The following is an 18,621-nucleotide window of genomic DNA, read 5'->3' on the forward strand; positions in this document are numbered from 1 at the left end:
TTCGTGGCTCGCCTCTGCACCCTCTCCAGCAGAGTTATATCCTTCTTAAGGTATGGAGACCAGTGTTGGACACAGTATTCTAAGTGTGGTCTGACCATTGTTCTGTAAAGTGGCATTATGACCTCCTCCGATCTACTCGTGATCCCCTTCTTAATCATGCCCAACATCCTGTTTGCTTTCTTTGCTGCCGCCGCACATTGAGCCGATGGCTTTAGGGTTCTGTCTATCAGTACCCCCAAATCCCTTTCTTATTCGCATTTGGCTAATGTCACACCCAATATCCTATATTCATGTTCTTTGTTTTTCTTTCCCAGATGCATCACCTTGCATTTGTCTATGTTAAAATTCATCTGCCACTTTATCGCCCACTTTTCCAGCTGGTTCAGATCCTTCTGAAGATCCTCACAGTCCCTTTGAGAGCCAACCGCCTGACATAGTTTTGTATCATCTGCAAACTTGATTATATTGCATGTTGTTTCCTCTTCCAGGTCATTTATAAAAATATTGAACAAGATGGGCCCAAGAACCGAGCCCTGGGGGACTCCGCTAGTCACCTTCTCCCAGTCCGAGAATTTCCCATTTATGCTTACCCTCTGCATTCTGTTCTCTAGCCATTTGCCGATCCATCTGTGCACTTCTCCTCCTATTCCATGACTTAGTAGTTTACTCATAAGCCTTGCGTGTGGGACCTTGTCAAACGCTTTCTGGAAGTCCAAGTAAATTATGTCCACTGGATCTCCACTATCCATTTGTTTGTTCACCTTCTCAAAGAACTGAAGTAAATTTGTCAAACATGACTTCCCTTTCCTGAAGCCGTGTTGACTAGCTCTTATTAGGTTGTGATCTTCCAGGTGTTGTACAATGATATCTTTAATTAGTGCTTCAATTATCTTCCCAGGAACCGATGTGAGACTCACAGGTCTGTAGTTCCTGGTTCACCTCTTGATCATTTTTTGAAAATTGGGATGACATTTGCTATCCTCCAGTCATCTGGTATTTGCCCGGTTCTAATTGACATGTTAGCTAAGGATTGTAATAGTTCCCCAATTTCTACTTTAAGTTACTTTAATACTCTCGGGTGAATTCCATCCGGTCCAGGGGATTTGTTGCTTTTTAATTTGTCATTCTGAAAGTATATCATGTCCAACTCCACATTTACTGTTGCGAGGCTTTCCTCTATGCCTCCGGTGAATATCCTCCCTGTTTCTGGCATTGTTGTAATGTCCTCATTTGTGAAGACAGAGGCAAAGAATGAATTTAACCTATCGGCAACCTGTTTGTCTTCTTTAATTGACCCTTTCCTTTTTTGGTCATTGAGAGGGCCCACTGCCTCTCTTGCTGGTTTCTTTCCTTCTATATATCTAAAAAAGGGCTTGAAGTTTTTGGCTTCTTGCGCTATCTTTTCTTCATAGACTTTTTTGGCGTCTCTTACCACTTTATGACACTTTTTATGGTCGATTTTGTGACAGTTTCAGGCCTCCGTCGTTTTTTCCCGTTTCCATTTTTTAAACGAGTTCCTCTTTTCCCTCACTGCATCCTTCACCTCTTTGGATAACCAAGCTGGTTCTCCTTTGATCTTTTTTCGCCTTCCTTTGGATATCTTCGGTATGTAAAGATTCTGTGCTTCTGTGATGGTGTTTTTCAGTAGAGACCATGCTTGATCAACTGTTTGGATTTCTGCTTTGCCCTTCTTGAGCCATTTTTTAACCATGGTTCTCATGCTATCATAATTCCCTTTTTTGAAGTTAAAGGTTGTGGCTTTAGTCTTGATTGGTTTCCCCTTTCCGATGCCAATGGTAAAATTGATCATACTGTGATCACTTGTCCCCAGCGGGGCCGTAACCTCTAGATCTGCTGTCCTTCCAGTAATGCCATTTATGACCAAGTCCAGGATTGCGTTTCCTCTTGTCGGTTCTCCCACCATTTGTTCAAGGAAGCAATCTCCTATCATTTCCAGGAATTTTAACTCCCTGCCGCAGATTGACGTTCCCAGTTTATCCCCGGAAAGTTGAAGTCTCCCATGATCGTTACATTTCCTAATTTACATCCACGGTTAATTTCCTCCATCATTTCTTTGTCTGTTTCCTCTATCTGTCCCGGGGGTCGATAATAGAGGCCAATTTTTATGTCTGCTTCTTTTTGTCCAGGTATGTTTATCCAGAGGGACTCTAGTTTACCATTTGCTTCCGTCTTCCCTTCTCTAATAGATTCTATTTCCTCTTGGACATACAGGGCAATACCTCCCCCTTTTTGTCCAATCCTATCTCTTCTGTATAGTTTATATCCTTGCAATGCCGTGTCCCATTCATTTTCTGCATTCCACCATGTTTCTGTTATTCCTATGATATCCAGTTGTTTTCTTTTTGCTAGTTCTTCCAGTTCGCCCATTTTGTTTCCTAAGCTTCTGGCATTCGTGTACATATATTTAAGATCCGTTTGTGCTAATTTCCTGGAATTAGTGGTCCTCACATCTCTTTTTGTATCCATTTGATCTTTTTCATTGCCTCTTGTAGTTTCATCCATTTGTTCTTTTTCATTGCCTCTTGTAGTTTCATCATGTTCTTCCCCTGTATCTGTGCGGTTGCTTGAAGTTTCCTCCTCAGGATATCCTGGTGTCCGGGCCATCGACTGGTTGTCGACTGTTGGCTCTCCCCTAGTTTAAAGCCTTCTCAATGAACTTCTTCGTGTTCTCAGCCAGGACTCTCGCTCCCTGTTTGGTGAGGTGTAGGCCGTCCTTTCTATAGTACCTGCTTCTTCCCCAGAATGTTGTCCAGTTTCACACGAAGTCGAAACCCTCTTCTTCGCACCATCGCCTCATCCAGGCGTTGACTGCTCTTAGTTCATCCTGTCTAATTACGTCCGCTCTCGGTACCGGGAGGATTTCCGAGAAAGCCACCTTCACCTCTCTGACCTTCAATTTCCTTCCGAGTGAGCAGAAGGATAGCGAGGAACTCCAGAGCGACTTGTGTCAATTAGAGAAATGGGCAGAGAAATGGCAGATGAAGTTTAATGTGGAAAAGTGCAAAGTAATGCACTTAGGAAGAAAAAACAAGGAACATGAGTATAGAATGTCAGGTGCAACTCTGGGTAAGAGCGAACAAGAAAAGGATAGATAGGACAGTGATAGACAGGACACTGAAGCCGTCGGCACAATGTGCGGCAGCGGCGAAGAAAGCAAATAGAATGTTAGGCATGATAAAGAAAGGAATCACAAGTAGATCGGAGAAAGTTATAATGCCGCTTTACAGAGCAATGGTCAGGCCACACTTGGAATACTGTGTACAACATTGGTCTCCCTACCTAAAGAAGGATATAAAACTGCTGGAGAGGGTGCAGAGACGAGCAACAAAGCTAGTAAACAGTATGAAGAACTTGGATTACAAGGAACGACTTGAGAGACTGGGATTGTTCTCCCTTGGGAAGAGGAGACTGTGAGGGGATCTGATTGAGACTTTCAAAATACTGAAAGGAATCGACAAAATAGAGCAGGAAAAAAAGTTATTTACAATGTCCAATGTGACACGAACAAGAGGACATGGACTGAAGCTTGAGGGGGGGGGGACAAGTCCAGGACAAATATCAGGAAGTTCTGCTTCATGCAGCGGGTGGTGGACACCCAGAAGGAGGTTGTTGCGGAATCCACCATTCTAGGATTTAAAAGCAAACTAGATGCACATCTCCTTACGAGAGGCATAGAGGGATACAGGTGACTAAAATTACACCAGGGTACACCTGGCTGGGCCTCCGCGTGTGCGGATTGCCGGACTTGATGGACCTAAGGTCTGATCCGGTGATGGCAGTTCTTATGTTATGTTATGAATCAAACTGATGTCAAGAACAATATTTATTTATTTAAAAATATATTTATTATCCACTTATATAATACAGAATCACCACCTTACCTTAGAACTTAAAGTTTTGAAAATCCCTTCATAGACCGTTCCATTTTTTACCTTTACATCACAGGTTGAGCCCTAAAAAAAAAAAAAAAAAAAAATTATAATGGGACTGTGTACAGCATTAAATAGGACAAATACATATTTTAAAAATTTAATATGAATACTTTAATCAAGCATGTTATCTAATCCTGACCTTGGGGGTGGGTCAGTAGAGTTGGCAGACCTGATGGGCTAGGGGCTATGGCCCTTATCTGCCGTCATCTTCTATGTTTCTATGACCTGTACATAACAGATTTATTAGCCATATTATCCAGGAAACAGTACAAATCATTTTGGTATCAGGCCAGTGGGTTTGTATCTTACTTTCCAACATTACCCAGACTGTAAATGTGCTGTAAATATGCACAGCACAGAACATATAATATAGCCAGAAAAAATTATTTTTACCTACAGGTCATTCCATGTCAAGTGGTCTAGGGCTCTCCACCATCACAGATTTTGAAGAAACTGTGTGCTGAACCTTACATGACCTAACTGAACTCTGGTAAAGTTAAGATCGCTAGTGGAATAATTGTGGAGATATAGCTCTTTGTTTGATACCATACTGTGACTATGGGCTAGATTCACTAAGCAAACCGATCATGTACTGATTGGTTTGTGAGCCCTTTGGGACCAAATTTTCCTCCTACACTATTCACTAAGGCCTATAGCAATCCGATCCCGATCCTCCCATGCAAATTAGTAAAACCCCATGCAAAATAGCCAAGCGATTGATTCACTAATAATTGCTTGGCTATTTTGAGTCGGGTTTTACTACTGACAAACCCAACTGCTGCAGACCTGTCAGTAACTGAGTTACCTTGTAAATACCTATATTCAACAATTTTCTTTTAGCACTTGCTTCAATTTTGTTAAAGGTTTAATATAATAATTAATTTATATTTAAAATGTGAGCCATTACCTGATTCAGCAAATAGAACTCATCCCTATGATTAATAATGAGGTAGAAGTATCATAGATATGCATAATTCTCAGTAAAGAGACCTCTTATAACCTGGATGTTATTTCAAGTCTTCATTCTGAATGCATGTGATGTAATCATCTATGTAATCATCTCCTTCCTACCCTAAGATCTTTATTATTAATTTATTAGTTTATTAAAATAAAATGAGAAATGAAAAATTATGTTCTTACCTGTTAATTTTCTTTCCTTTAGGAGCAGCAGATGAATCCAGAGACAAGTGGGATAGCTCACATCGACCAGCAGGTGGAGATAGAGAAACTGATTAACAGGTGGTCTTATAGACTGGCATTTCTCCTGTACATCCAGTAACGCTCCTTGCCCAAGCATCCCGATAGAGGAAAATGAGCAACCAAAAAACTTCTTTCCAGCAACAAAGCACAAATAGGAAAATACAGAATACAACTACCAACAATAATCCAACTGAAGTACGCCACACAGAAAACTGACAGACCGTCTGCAGAAAGGGTGGGGCTCTGGATTCATCTACTGCTTCTAAAGGAAAGAAAATTAACATGTAAGAACATAATTTTTCCTTCCTTAGCACAGCAGCAGATGAATCCAGAGACAAGTGGGATGTAGCAAAACAAAACTCAAACTGGGTGGGAAGCCAACGCTGCCTCCGCAATAACCGAAGCACCAAAACCAGCCTCCACCTGGGCTGCCACATCCAACCGGTAATGTTTCGAAAAGGTATTCCCCGAAGACCAAGTAGCTGCACGACAAATCTCCTCCAAGGAGAGACCTCCGGACTCCGCCCAAGACGCAGCCAACCCACGAGTCGAATGAGCACGATGCTGCTCCGGCAACCGCTTCCCCGCTACCAAGTATGCCGAAGCAATTGTCTCTGACCCAACGAGCAATGGAAGCCTTAGATGCAGCCATACCTTTGTTCTGGCCAGCGAACATCATAAATAGGTGGTCCGACCGCCGAAAGTCGTTAGTCACCTCCAAATAATGAAGAACAATCCTGCGTACATCCAGGAAACGCAATGACGAGAAGCGCTCCCTCCAATCCTCCCGCCGAAAAGCCGGGAGGAATAAACACTGGTTCACATGAAAGGAAGAAACCACCTTAGGCAGGAAGGATGGCACTGTCCGAACAGACACCCCAGCATCCGAAATGCGCAAAAAAGGGTCTCTGCAAGACAACGCCTGTAACTCCGACAACCGTCTGGCTGAAGCCATAGCCACCAAAAACACTGTTTTCAACGTGACATCCTTCAGAGGAGCATTAGACAAAGGCTCAAAGGGAGCCGCCTGCAATCCACCAAGCACAAGCTTAAGACTCCACGCCGGGCAGATTCTCTTTACAGGAGGCCGAATATGATGCACCTCTTTCAGGAAACGCACATCAGGTTGAGACGCTAGCGCAGAACGAGAAACCCGGCCCCTGTAACAAGCAATGGCCGCCACCTGAACCTTCAGGGAATTATAGGCCAACCCTTTGGCGACGCCTTCCTGCAGAAAAGAAAGAATAGTTGACAGGGATGCTTGGAAGAGCGAAAGACCCTGCGCCCTATACCAAGACTCGAAAACTATCCAGACTCTAGCATAGGAGGCAGAGGTAGAAATCTTTTTGGCTTGAAGAAGAGTGGAAATAACCTGTTCAGAATAGCCCCTACGTCTTATCCGCGACCGTTCAAGAGCCAGGCCGTAAGACCAACGCGGGACAGATTTTCCATGGATATCGGACCCTGAGTCAGTAAGTCCGGAGTCACCGGAAATGTCACCCGATCGCCTGCCGACAGCTGTATCAAGTCCGTGTACCGCGGCCAATCTGGAGCCACTAGGATCACCCTGCCCGGAAAGAAAGAGATGCGGTGCAACACCCGACCTATCATCGGCCAAGGAGGAAATACATAAAGAAAGCAACCTGGAGGCCATGGAAGAGCCAACACGTCCACCCCCTCCGACTCCCGTTCCTTGCATCTGCTGAAGAACTGAGGAAGCTTCGTATTGCGGGATGAGGCCATGAGATCCATCTCCGGAAGACCCCACCGGAGGACCAGCAGCTCGAACGATCAGCTCCCATTCGCCTGGATCTAGAAAATTTCTGCTGAGGAAGTCCACCTGAACGTTTTCGTGACCCGCAATGTGCGCCGCCGAGAGAAGAGGAACATGAACTTCCGCACATCGAAACAGAACCATCGCCTCATCGGCCAACTGAGGACTTCGGGTACCCCCCTGCCGGTTGATATACGCCACCGCCGTGACACTGTCCGAAAAGACCCTCGTCGGCCGGTCCTGAACCATGGACTGAAACGCCTGAAGCGCAAGCCTGATCGCCCTCAACTCCAACATATTGATCAACCACTGTGTCTCCTCCTGAGACCAAACTCCCTGCGCCGAGGCCTGAAGGCACTGGGCTCCCCAGCCCAGAAGGCTGGCATCTGTCGCAACCATGACCCAATCCGGCGTCGCAAGCGGCATGCCCCTGAACAAACTGACCTCGCTGAGCCACCACTGCATGCTGAGGGACGCCTGAGAACTCCACTGGAGATGTCGATCGTAGTCCTGAAACACCGGGGACCACTGGGAAAGAAGAGACTTCTGCAACGGCCTCATGTGGAACCGAGCCCAGGGAACCACCTCCAGAGCCGCCACCATCGAGCCCAGAACCTGTACATAATCCCATACCCGAGGTCTGGGCGACCGGAGAAGTAGACGAACCTGAGACTGCAACTTCTCTCCCCGGTCCCGGGGTAGAAACACCTTCCCCAGACAAGTGTCAAACCGCACGCCCAGATGTTCCAATGACTGGGACGGGGTCAGAGAGCTCTTGGGAAAGTTGATGACCCACCCCAAAGACTGAAGGAGAGATATCACTTTCCGCGTAATCGACAAACTCTCCTGCCTGGAAGAGGCGCGGATCAACCAGTCGTCCAAGTAAGGGTGCACACGAATCCCCTCTTTGCATAGAAATGCCGCCACAACCACCATCACTTTTGAAAAAGTGCGGGGAGCCGTGGCAAGACCAAAAGGCATCGCCCGAAACTGATAATGTTGGCCTAGGATCGCAAACCGAAGAAACCTCTGATGCGGAGGCCAGATCGGAATATGGAGGTACGCCTCTTTGAGATCGAGGGATGTGAGGAACTCCCCTGGTTGAACCGCAGCAATAACTGATCGAACTGTCTCCATACGGAAATATCAAACCCTGAGAAATTTGTTGACTCTCTTGAGATCCAGCACTGGTCTGACCGACCCCCCTTTCTTGGGCACAATGAAGTAAATGGAATACCTGCCAAGACCTACCTCCTTCGGGGGACCGGCACCACCACCCCAGACCCAGAAGCACCTGAAGAGTTAGACGTACCGAGTCTCTTTTGGCCGCCCCATTGCACGAGGACACCAAGAAAGAATTGGCGACGGGAGAGGAAAACTCTAACTTGTAACCGTCTCGAATAATGTCCAAAACCCACTGATCCGACATTATCCTGGCCCACTCTGCCAGAAAGGCAGACAGCCGCCCCCACAAGGGAATGGCGGAGGGAGCCGAGACCCCGTCATTGTGGATTGCGATTTGCTGGAGCACGGGCTGGCTGAATTGTCGGGGGTTTTGCTGCACGAAAGGAACTCTTTTGTGGAAATCTAGGTCTCGAATTAGCGAAGGAACCGTAAGCGAGCTGAAAGGACGGCTTACCTGGCCTATACCTTTTAACATCCTTGAAGCGAGGTCTAGCAGCCAAAGTTTTCAAAGGGGGTCCAGGCCTGTCCTCTGGCAACCGTTGTGTTTTGGTATCACCAAAATCCTTCACCAACCTATCCAAATCCTCCCCAAACAGCCGACCTTTAAAAGGGAGTTTCACGAGCCGAAGCTTGGACGCCACATCCGCCGCCCAATTACGGAGCCACAAAGATCTGCGAGAAACCACGGAAAGAGACATTTGTTTGGCAGAAGCACAAATAATATCATACAAGGCATCCGCCAAATACGCCAGACCAGACTCCAGATCAGCCACTTCTGAGGGGACAGAACCCCCGGACTCCATCATGTTATCTGCCAGGAGTTGAGACCATTGCAGACAAGCACGCGCGACATATGAACTGCAAACCGCGGCTTGCAAGGTGACCGCCGCTACTTCAAAGGACATTTTAAGCGACGATTCAATCTTCCTATCCTGGATATCCTTTAGCGCAACACCCCCCTCCACCGGCAAGGTAGTCTTTTTGGTGACCGCGGCTACCAACGCATCAACCCTAGGCAACTTAAATTTCTTCAGTTCATTCAGAGCAATAGGGTACAACTGCCACATGGCTTTCGACACTCGCAGACTGGCCTCCGGCGTGTCCCATTGCGTCGCGATAAGCTCCTGCATGGCTTCATGAACCGGAAAGGATCTAAGCGGCTTTCGCGTCCCTGCCATAAGGGGGTTCGCGGACCCAGAAACCTGTGGATCCTACTGCGAGATGTTCAATCCTTGCAAAGCCTTTGAAATCAAAGAGAAAAGTTCTTCCCTGTGAAAAAGACGGAGCGCGGAAGGATCATCCATGTCCCTACCCGTCGGCTCCTCCGCATCCAATTCCAGCACCTTCAAATGCATCGCCTGAGCAGGCTGAGAGCTCTGCAAGACAAAGGCAGCAAAGAATCTTCAGCCGGTGCGTCTGCACAGCCGGCAGAGCACAGACCCGATGGTGTTCTGCGCTTCCCACAGCGTTTCACAGACTCTGCCGCCATTTTTATTTTTTTTTAATAAACCGGAGAAGCCTGCCAAAACAAACACTGACGCAGCACTCCAAAACCCAACACCCGGAACGGGTCAAACCGCACTAGATACACTCAAACCGGTAATTCCTACTCACCTAAACACATCCACTCAGCACAACAGCAGAAAAAGTTATGGCTGGCAGTTGCAGGCTGGAAGCTGACCAGAAGGCACAGCACAGGAAGGCTCTGTACAAAATTTCTTTTTTTTAAAAACTGGAAAGAAGAAAAAAACAGAGCCCCAGTAAACCCCTCAATCTACTGGAGGGGAGGGTGGAGAAGGGACCTGGGGGGGCCCAGGTGTAGCTCCCAAAGCTGGCACCGCTCAGCCAGACACCCCTTTCTTACTGAAGAGAACTAGTTCCAACAGAAGAACTGAAAAGTCACAGAAATTCGCCCGGCACAGCCAGAATCCAGGAGCTAGATGGATAGCTATGAACCCCTGCTGGGAGATAGAGCATTCTGGATGTACAGGAGGAATGCCAGTCTACAAGTCCACCTGTTAATCAGTTTCTCTATCTCCACCTGCTGGTCGATGTGAGCTATCCTATTTGTCTCTGGCTTCATCTGCTGCTGTGCTAAGGAAATATCATTAACTAGGGGAGTACAATTTTTCATTAATTATGTGCAATTCTAGAAGTATTTAAAACAAGAGCAACAACACTTATCTTGATGGCAGGTTCACAAAGGTTAAAGTGGCACAACAACAACATTGTCTCCCGAAGAAGGCCCTACTGGGTGAAACGCTCTAAATTTGGTGAGAAGCGTCGGGCAGTTCATGGTCCCCCAACGTTGGCTCTGGCTGAGAAGCCATCAAGATAAGTGTTGTTGCTCTTGTTTTAAATACTTCTAGAATTGCACATAATTAATGGAAAATTGTACTCCCCTAGTTAATGATATTTCTCATTTTATTTTAATTAATAAACTAATAAATTAATAATAAAGATCTTAGGTCTTCAAGCAAGTTTGCTTGCGAAAACTTCCACTAGGGGGCTCCGTCGGTGACGTCAACCACATGTAGAGAATATGCTGCCTGCTTGTCCTGGGATAATTGTTGAAGCAATAATATTTTGTAACATAATTGGATGAGACTGTCAGACCTATGCTGTGGGAGAAAATCACAAGGTTGAACTGTGTTGCGTAATGCTCTGATGAATTTCAACATTTAGGTGGTTGGAGATGGGATTTGTTGCAACTGACTGCAAAGCCCAGGAGTTCTAGCAGGCATATTGTTGCAGTCATAATTATCTCTTCTTGTAGTGGTGTTGGAATTTTGTTTAACCAGTCATCTAGGTTCGGGAACACCTAAAATGTGTGTGAGCAAAGTAGAGCAGCTGTTACTATCACAGTCTTAGTAAACACTCTGGGTGCTGATACTGGGCCAATTGGGAGCACTTTGTATTGAAAATTATGTGATACTATTCAGAAGCACAGTAATTTTCTGTGCACTGGAACAATAGATATGCAAATGTATGCTTCTTTGAAATCTAGAGAGTAAAACCAGTCATTCTATATCAATGGTAATAAAGTTCCCAGAGATAGCATGTGAAAATTTTCCTTTATGAGATATTTGTTGAGAGCATGGAGGTCTATAATTGGATGAAATGTTTATTGGCTCTATCACTGATCACCTTAAATAGATAATAATAAATATAATACAGTAGAACAACCAGTACATGACATGGAAGAACAAATGCGTGAACAGAGGGCCATTAAAATCAAGAAGTATCATCGTGATCATCTGGATTACACACGTGGGCATGTTTACCCATGGATGAACAAAAAAATTAATATCAGGAAAAGCAGGCAAACGGGAAAGAAGGTGTTGTTTAATTTGTCTACAAGTGGTTCATCATTGGATAATGAGGACAAACAGTCATCTAAAGAACCAGGTGTGATGCAAGTGGGGGAATTTCAACCTATTATATCTGATTCTTTTTTTACGTTTTCCAACACAATCCCTGGAGGGAGCACCAGAAGAAGGGGAACCGGTGGTAAAACCCAAGGTCAGCAGAGCCAAGAAGGCTCGCAAGTGAGTTTGGAAGCAAGTTCGGGGGTGTTTAATCTGTCATCCCGCGCATGCGCACCCCGGCTGAGGAAGAAATTCTGACGAAGGGCATGTCTTTTGTGCCCTCTAATCGATATGATGGATTTCACACCTGGACATCCCTTTACAGATTCTTCCATGTTTTGAGACTAAAAACTTTCTTTGCGGATTTCCTGACAGCCAGTGAAAATACTGGAGATATCCCTAAGGGTATGAAGTTTCAATCAAAGTGGATCCTGCCAGGAGCACCAGACGTCTCCGTAGCTGTTTTTGAGAAATTGGTTCTGCAAGATGTTGCTCATCTAGAGTCTTTGAATTTGAAAACTAAGAACAATTTGTCTATGCAGCAGTTCAGCATGCTTCGGTCCTTACAGCAGGATTCTTCCATCATTATTCACCGCGCCGACAAGGGGGGGGAAGATAGTGGTTCAGGATTATTGTGATTATACAGTAGAGGCAATGGGATAGTTACAAAATATAGAGTTTTATAAGGAAATTTTGCAAGATCCTACAGGGGACATTAAAACCCTGGTTGATGATTTATTGATCAAAGCTAAGAATGAGGGGATTATATCTAACAGGGAATATAAATGTATGTTTTCAGATTTTCCAGAGGTTCCCTATATATATTTCATCCCCAAAATTCATAAGTCCCTTACCCATTCCCCCGGGGTGCCCTATATTGGTGGGCATAGGTTTGGTGTTAGAACCTTTGTCCAGATATATAGATAGCTAGGATTCAAAAGCAAACTGGATGCACATCTCCTTATGAGAGGCATATGGGTGACTAAAATTACGCCTGGTATACACCGGGCAGGGCCTCTGCGTGTGCGGATCACCGGACTTGATGGACCGAAGGTCTGATCCGGAGATGGCGCTTCTTATGTTCTTTATACAATGTCATGTGTTTACTGCTAAATCTTTTGTTAGAGATTTGTCTCACTTTCTTCAGTCTTTGAACACATTGCAGTCTAGCAGTAGTATGAAATGAAAGTTTTTGGTAACAGCTAATGTAACTGCCTTGTACATCAATGTCCCACAGGGCGCAGCGGTAAGGATAGTAAAACAAACATTGGATAAATTGAATATTTCTTCCCAGAAAAAAAGAGTTTGTAGGAGCACTAGCTGAAATTGTCATTCATTATAATTATTTTCAATTTGAAGATAAGTATTTTATTCAGACAAAAGGGGTAGCGATGGGGGCAGCTATTGCCCCTTCAGTCACTTGCCTCTACATGTCTGAATATGAAGAGCAATTTGTGTACAAGTCCAAATGGTTCGGGAAAGTGGGCTTATGGAGGAAGTTTATTGATATTTTTTTTGGTGTGGGGTGGGGAGCAAGATGAACTTGATTTGTTTCTTTTAGAACTAAACCAAATGGACCCTAATATAAAGAACATATAACGTTAACAGTGAGAGTACCGTATTTTCACGCATATAACGTGCGCGTTATACACAATTTTTACAAACCGTGCATAACCTTGCGTGTTATACGCGTGAGCACGTTGTACAATTTTTTTTTTCATTCCGATCCGGCATCCTCCCCCCCGCTCACGTCACCCCCCCCCTTCCCCGCGATCCTACATCCCCCCCAGCACCGCAAAACATCTCTTATCCGATTGGGCACCGGCACCAGCTCCAATGCACAGGACGTGCCAGTGCCAGTGCCCGAAGATCCTCCCTCGTTGTTGCTGGGCTGGGCTGTGCAGGGAGATCCTCCTTCTTCCTCGTGCCGGGCTGGATTGGGCTTTGAGCATTTGCGCATGCTCAAAGCCTTCTGGTCTCGCTCTCTCCGAGCCCAGCACGAGGAAGAAGGAGGATCTCCCTGCACCGCCCAGCACAGCCCAGCCCAGCAACAACGAGGGAGGATCTTCGGGCACTGGCACGTCCTGTGCATTGGTGCTGGTGCCGGTGCCCAATCAGGTAAGAGATGTTTTGCGGTGCTGGGGAGGTATGTAGGATCGCGGGGGATGGGGGTGACGCGAGCGGGGGGGGGGGGGGGAAGATGCCGATTCGCAGGCCAGAAGAGTAAGCGGGAGTGGGAGGAGGTTATAGCAGCATGCGTGGTATACGCGTGTGAGTGCTATATAAAAAAATTTTTACTGAAATGCTTTGGACCCGCACGCTATACGCGTATGCGTGTTATACACGTATGCGCGTTATATGGGTGAAAATACGGTATATCTTTTTGGGATATTCAGATTAAAAAACAAATACAGGAGTCCAGGGTGAGTTTTGATACTACCATATTTAAGAAGCCATCTGATCGTAATATGATCCTTCATTACGGTAGTTTTCACCCGGAACACCTATGGGACAGCATCCCAGTAGGCCAATTCCTTAGGCTGAGAAAGGTATGCTCCAGTGATGACGATGTCCAACAACAGGCTACACATAAGTACAGTAAGTTCATTGAATGTGGGTATCCTCCCAAGATAGTAAAAAAATGCGTGGAAGCAAGCTCGCAGTTGTCAGCGTGAGTGGTTGTTTCACCTCCCAGAAGCATGTAGGAGATTGTGCCACAGTATGTGTATTACCCTTCTCTAGCCAAAGTCGTAAAATCAAAGAGATTATTTTAAAGCACTGGCCGGTATTACAAGTGCATGATTATATGCGGGAGGTCCTGCGGTTTGCATTCACGCGAGGACGCAATTTAGCAGAGATTTTAAAGCATAGAGGCTCTCTGCGGGGGGGTGATCAGGGGCCCATAAGAGCTGTGGCCAGTGTGTGTATTGTCAGCAGGTTTTAATTACTGATTGTTTGATAATATCAAGATCAGGGGGTAAGAAATTCTATTTGAGATACGGAACTAATTGTTCATCTCAGGCAGTGATATACTGCATAGTGTGCCCCTGTGGCAAGTTCTATATTGGGCACACCAGACGGGTCATATAATTACGTATCACTGAGCATCTTAGTAATATTCGATGCCAGCAACTTACAGCCCCCCTAGTCAGTCATTGGCTGGAGAATGGACACAGGGTGGAAGATGTTAAATATACTGTACTACTGAAAGCTAATAGACACAGGTAATGTGTCTCAGTATTTGTTACAACATGAGCACAGATTTATTTTTCAGTGGCTAACTCTAGCTCCCATGGAGTTGAACAATGAGATTGATTGGTTTAAACTTTGAGATTGAAAGTCCGTTTTTGTGCCTTTCTGATTGGTTAAGAGGGTTTTCAGTTTTCTGATGTTTTGAGTGACGTCAGAGACAGCACAGTTACTTACCGTAACAGGTGTTATCCAGGGACAGCAGGCATATATTCTCACATGTGGGTGACGTCATCTACGGAGCCCCAGCGCGGACAGCTTTTCAAGCAAACTTGATTGAAGTTTCAAGTTTGCTACATTGCACCACGCATGTGCATGCCTTCTTGCCCACTAGAGGGCGCATCCCCACCTCGTGGTCCTCAGTTCCATAACCAGCAAAGAAGCCATCCCCGGGGAGGAGGGCGGGTTGTGAGAATATATGCCTGCTGTCCCTGGATAACACCTGTTACGGTAAGTAACTGTGCTTTATCCCAGGACAAGCAGGCATGATATTCTCACATGTGGGTGACCTCCAAGCCAACCAAAAAAGGGCAGGTGGGAGGATGGCAATTTAGGAAAACAGGTTACGTAACACCGACTGGCCAAACCGGCCGTCGCTTCTGGACAAAGTGTCCAGACAGTAGTGGGAGGTGAAAGTATGAACCGAAGACCAAGTGGCAGCTTTACATATGTCCTCCACAGGAGTAGACCGGAGGAAAGCAACAGAAGCTGCCATAGCCCGGACCTTATGCCCCGTGACTCGACCATGGAGCGTGAGACCAGCCTGAGCGTAGCAAAAAGAAATACAAGCAGCCAACCAGTTGGACAAGGTGCGCTTGGAAACAGGATGGCCCAACCGATTAGGATCAAAGGACAAAAACAATTGAGGAAACTTCCGATGAGACTTGGTACGTTGGAGATAAAAGGCCAACGCCCTCTTACAGTCAAGCGTGTGAAGCGCCGCCTCACCAGGATGAGAGTGGGGCTTCGGGAAGAACACCGGAAGAACAATGGACTGATTGAGGTGGAAATCAGACACAACCTTAGGCAAAAATTTAGGATGGGTGCAAAGAACCACCTTGTCATGATGAAACACAGTAAAAGGTGGATCCGCAACCAAAGCCTGCAGCTCACTAATCCGACGAGCGGATGTGAGCGCAAGCAAAAAGACCACATTCCAAGTGAGAAACTTAAGATGAGATTTGTCGATAGGCTCAAAAGGAGGCTTCATCAGTTGAGCTAATACCACATTAAGATCCCAAACTACAGGAGGAGGTTTCAGAGGAGGGTGAACATTCACGAGACCCCTCATGAAACGAGTTACCAGAGGATGAAGAGAAAGAGACCGACCCTCGAGATGCCGATGGAACGCCGCAATGGCACTGAGATGCACCCGAATGGAAGTCGTCTTCAGCCCAGACTTAGACAGATGCAACAAATATTCCAGCACCGAAGACACTGGAACCGAACTCGGGTCCAGATGGTTCGAGGAGCACCAGGATGAAAATCTGGTCCACTTCTGGGAATAACAAAGCCTAGACGAGACCTTGCGTGAGGCTTCCAAAATCTCCCTCACCGACTGAGAAACAGGAACCGAAGTCAAGGGGAAAGGAACCAAGCAGTCAGATGTAAAGACTGAAGATTGGGATGTAACAGCGAACCCCGACTCTGAGACAGCAGAGAGGGAAAAACAGGCAGAAGCAGAGGTTCCCTTACACTGAGTTGAAGGAGCAGGGAGAACCAGTGCTGTCTGGGCCAACAAGGCGCAATGAGAATCATAGTGGCCCTGGTCGATTTGAGATGTACCAACATTCTCAAGATCAGAGGAAAAGGAGGGAACGCATAAAGGAACCTCCCCCCCAGTCGAGAAGGAAGGCATCGGCCTCGAGACGGTCCCGGGAGTACATCCGAGAACAATAGAGGGGCAGTTTGTGAGTCTCCGGGGAGGCAAACAGATCCACCTGAGGAGTCCCCCAGCGGTCGAAGACCTCGCGTAGAACCCGGGAGTTCAGCGACCACTCGTGCGGCTGGAGAAGACGACCGAGTTTGTCTGCCAGACAGTTCCTCTCTCCCTGAATGTAAACCGCACGCAGGAATATGTTCTGGGAAACCACCCATTCCCAAAGGCGCAGGGCTTCCCGGCACAGAGACCAAGAGCCCGTTCCGCCCTGTTTGTTCACATAATACATTGCCACTTGGCTGTCCGTCCGCACGAGGACTACCTGATCGTGTAGCAAGTGGCAGAACGCACGAGCCGCCAGAAAAATGGCCCGAAGCTCCAACACATTGATGTGACAAAGACGGTCCTCTGCCGACCATAGACCCTGAGTCCGCAGACCGTCGAGATGAGCCCCCCACGCGTACTCCGAGGAGTCCGTGGTCAGGACTTTGCGATGCGGAGGAACGAGAAAGAGCAAACCCCCCGGAAAGATTGGAAGAGTTGGTCCACCAACGGAGCGAGCGTCTCAAAGAAGGAGTCACCGTTATTGGACGAGATACTGGGTCGCGATCCTGACGCCACTGCGAGGCCAAGGTCCACTGAGGAAGCCTCAGATGCAAGCGGGCGAACGGAGTGACGTGGACCGTCGATACCATGTGGCCCAGAAGAACCATCATGCGCTGAGCCGATACTACAGGCATCAGCGAGACCTGGTGACTCAATCGAAGTAGGGCCTCCAACCGAGGAGGGGGGAGGAACGAACGAAGGCGAACCGTGTCCAGCACGGCTCCAATAAACTGAAGGGATTGGGTCGGGCACAATTGAGACTTGGGAAAGTTCACTTCGAACCCCAGACGTTGAAGGAAGATGATAGTCTGTTGGGTCGCTGAGATAACCCCCTCCCTGGTCGACGCTTTGATCAGCCAATCGTCCAGGTAGGGAAAGACCTGTAGCCCCCGAGATCTCAGGGCTGCAGCGACCACCACCATACACTTCGTGAAGACTCGAGGGGACGAAGCCAGTCCGAAGGGGAGGACCCGGTATTGAAGGTGCAACTCCCCCACTTGAAACCGTAAGAATTTGCGGAAGGCGGGATGCACCGGAACATGAGTATATGCTTCCTTTAAGTCTAGGGAGCACATCCAATCCCCTTCCTCCAAAAGAGGATACAACACCAGAAGCGACAACATACGGAACTTCTCCCGGACTAGGAACTTGTTGAGCTTCCGGAGGTCCAAAATGGGGCGTAAGTCCCCTGTCTTCTTCGGGACCAAAAAGTAACGGGAGTAAAACCCCCGCCCCCGTTGGTCGGGGGGTACAGGTTCCACTGCCCGAAGGCTCAACAAGGCCCTCGCTTCCGCGAGAAGAAGGGGAAGTTGGGTTTGGCTGAACGGGTAAGCAGCCGGCGGATGTTCCGGCGGCGTGGTTAAGAAATTGAGCGAGTAGCCCTCGGAGATAATCCGGAGCACCCAAGCATCTGATGTGATCCCGGTCCAGGCCGCAGAAAAGGCTCGGAGTCGACCCCCTATAGGAAGGGGGTTCGGCGAGAGTGCGGAGGGGGCCTGCCCCCATCCGCACATCCCGTCAAAAGGACGGCGCCGGCTTGGGCGTCCCCTGCGCCTGAGGTTTTTGTTGGCCTCCCCTACCCTGCTGCGGTGGGCGGCGGGGCGGAGGTCTAGAGAAGGCCGGCGTAGACTTCTGGGGGTATCGCCGTGGGGGAGGCCGAAACGGTTTCTGCGGCAGGGCCCGAGGTTTAGGACAGACCAAGGAGGCCAGGGAGCGCTCCTGTTCCGACAGACGTTTGGTCGCCGCCTCCAGGGACTCATCAAATAATTCAGAGCCAACACAGGGTAGATTGGCCAAACGTTCCTGCAAATTTGGGTCCATGTCCAGGGTACGTAGCCATGCCAGGCGGCGCATGGCCACAGCAAAGGCGGATACCCTGGAGGCCAGTTCAAATGCGTCGTAGACAGC

At 47.4% G+C, this 18,621-nt stretch overlaps 1 protein-coding gene across 4 annotated transcripts in view; it reads right to left on the minus strand.

Moving 5' to 3' along the window:
- The window catches only part of ATXN2L (ataxin 2 like), a 414,538-nt gene that overhangs the window by 308,985 nt on the left and 86,932 nt on the right, over window positions 1–18,621 (minus strand). For all 4 annotated transcript variants that reach the window (XM_033946500.1, XM_033946501.1, XM_033946502.1 and 1 more), the window contains exon 4: window positions 3,903–3,974. In XM_033946500.1, coding sequence (XP_033802391.1) covers window positions 3,903–3,974 — 72 coding nt within the window. The remainder of the gene's footprint in view (window positions 1–3,902; window positions 3,975–18,621) is intronic.

This window comes from Geotrypetes seraphini, chromosome 5, assembly GCF_902459505.1.
Source record: "Geotrypetes seraphini chromosome 5, aGeoSer1.1, whole genome shotgun sequence".
Taxonomy (NCBI): domain Eukaryota; kingdom Metazoa; phylum Chordata; class Amphibia; order Gymnophiona; family Dermophiidae; genus Geotrypetes; species Geotrypetes seraphini.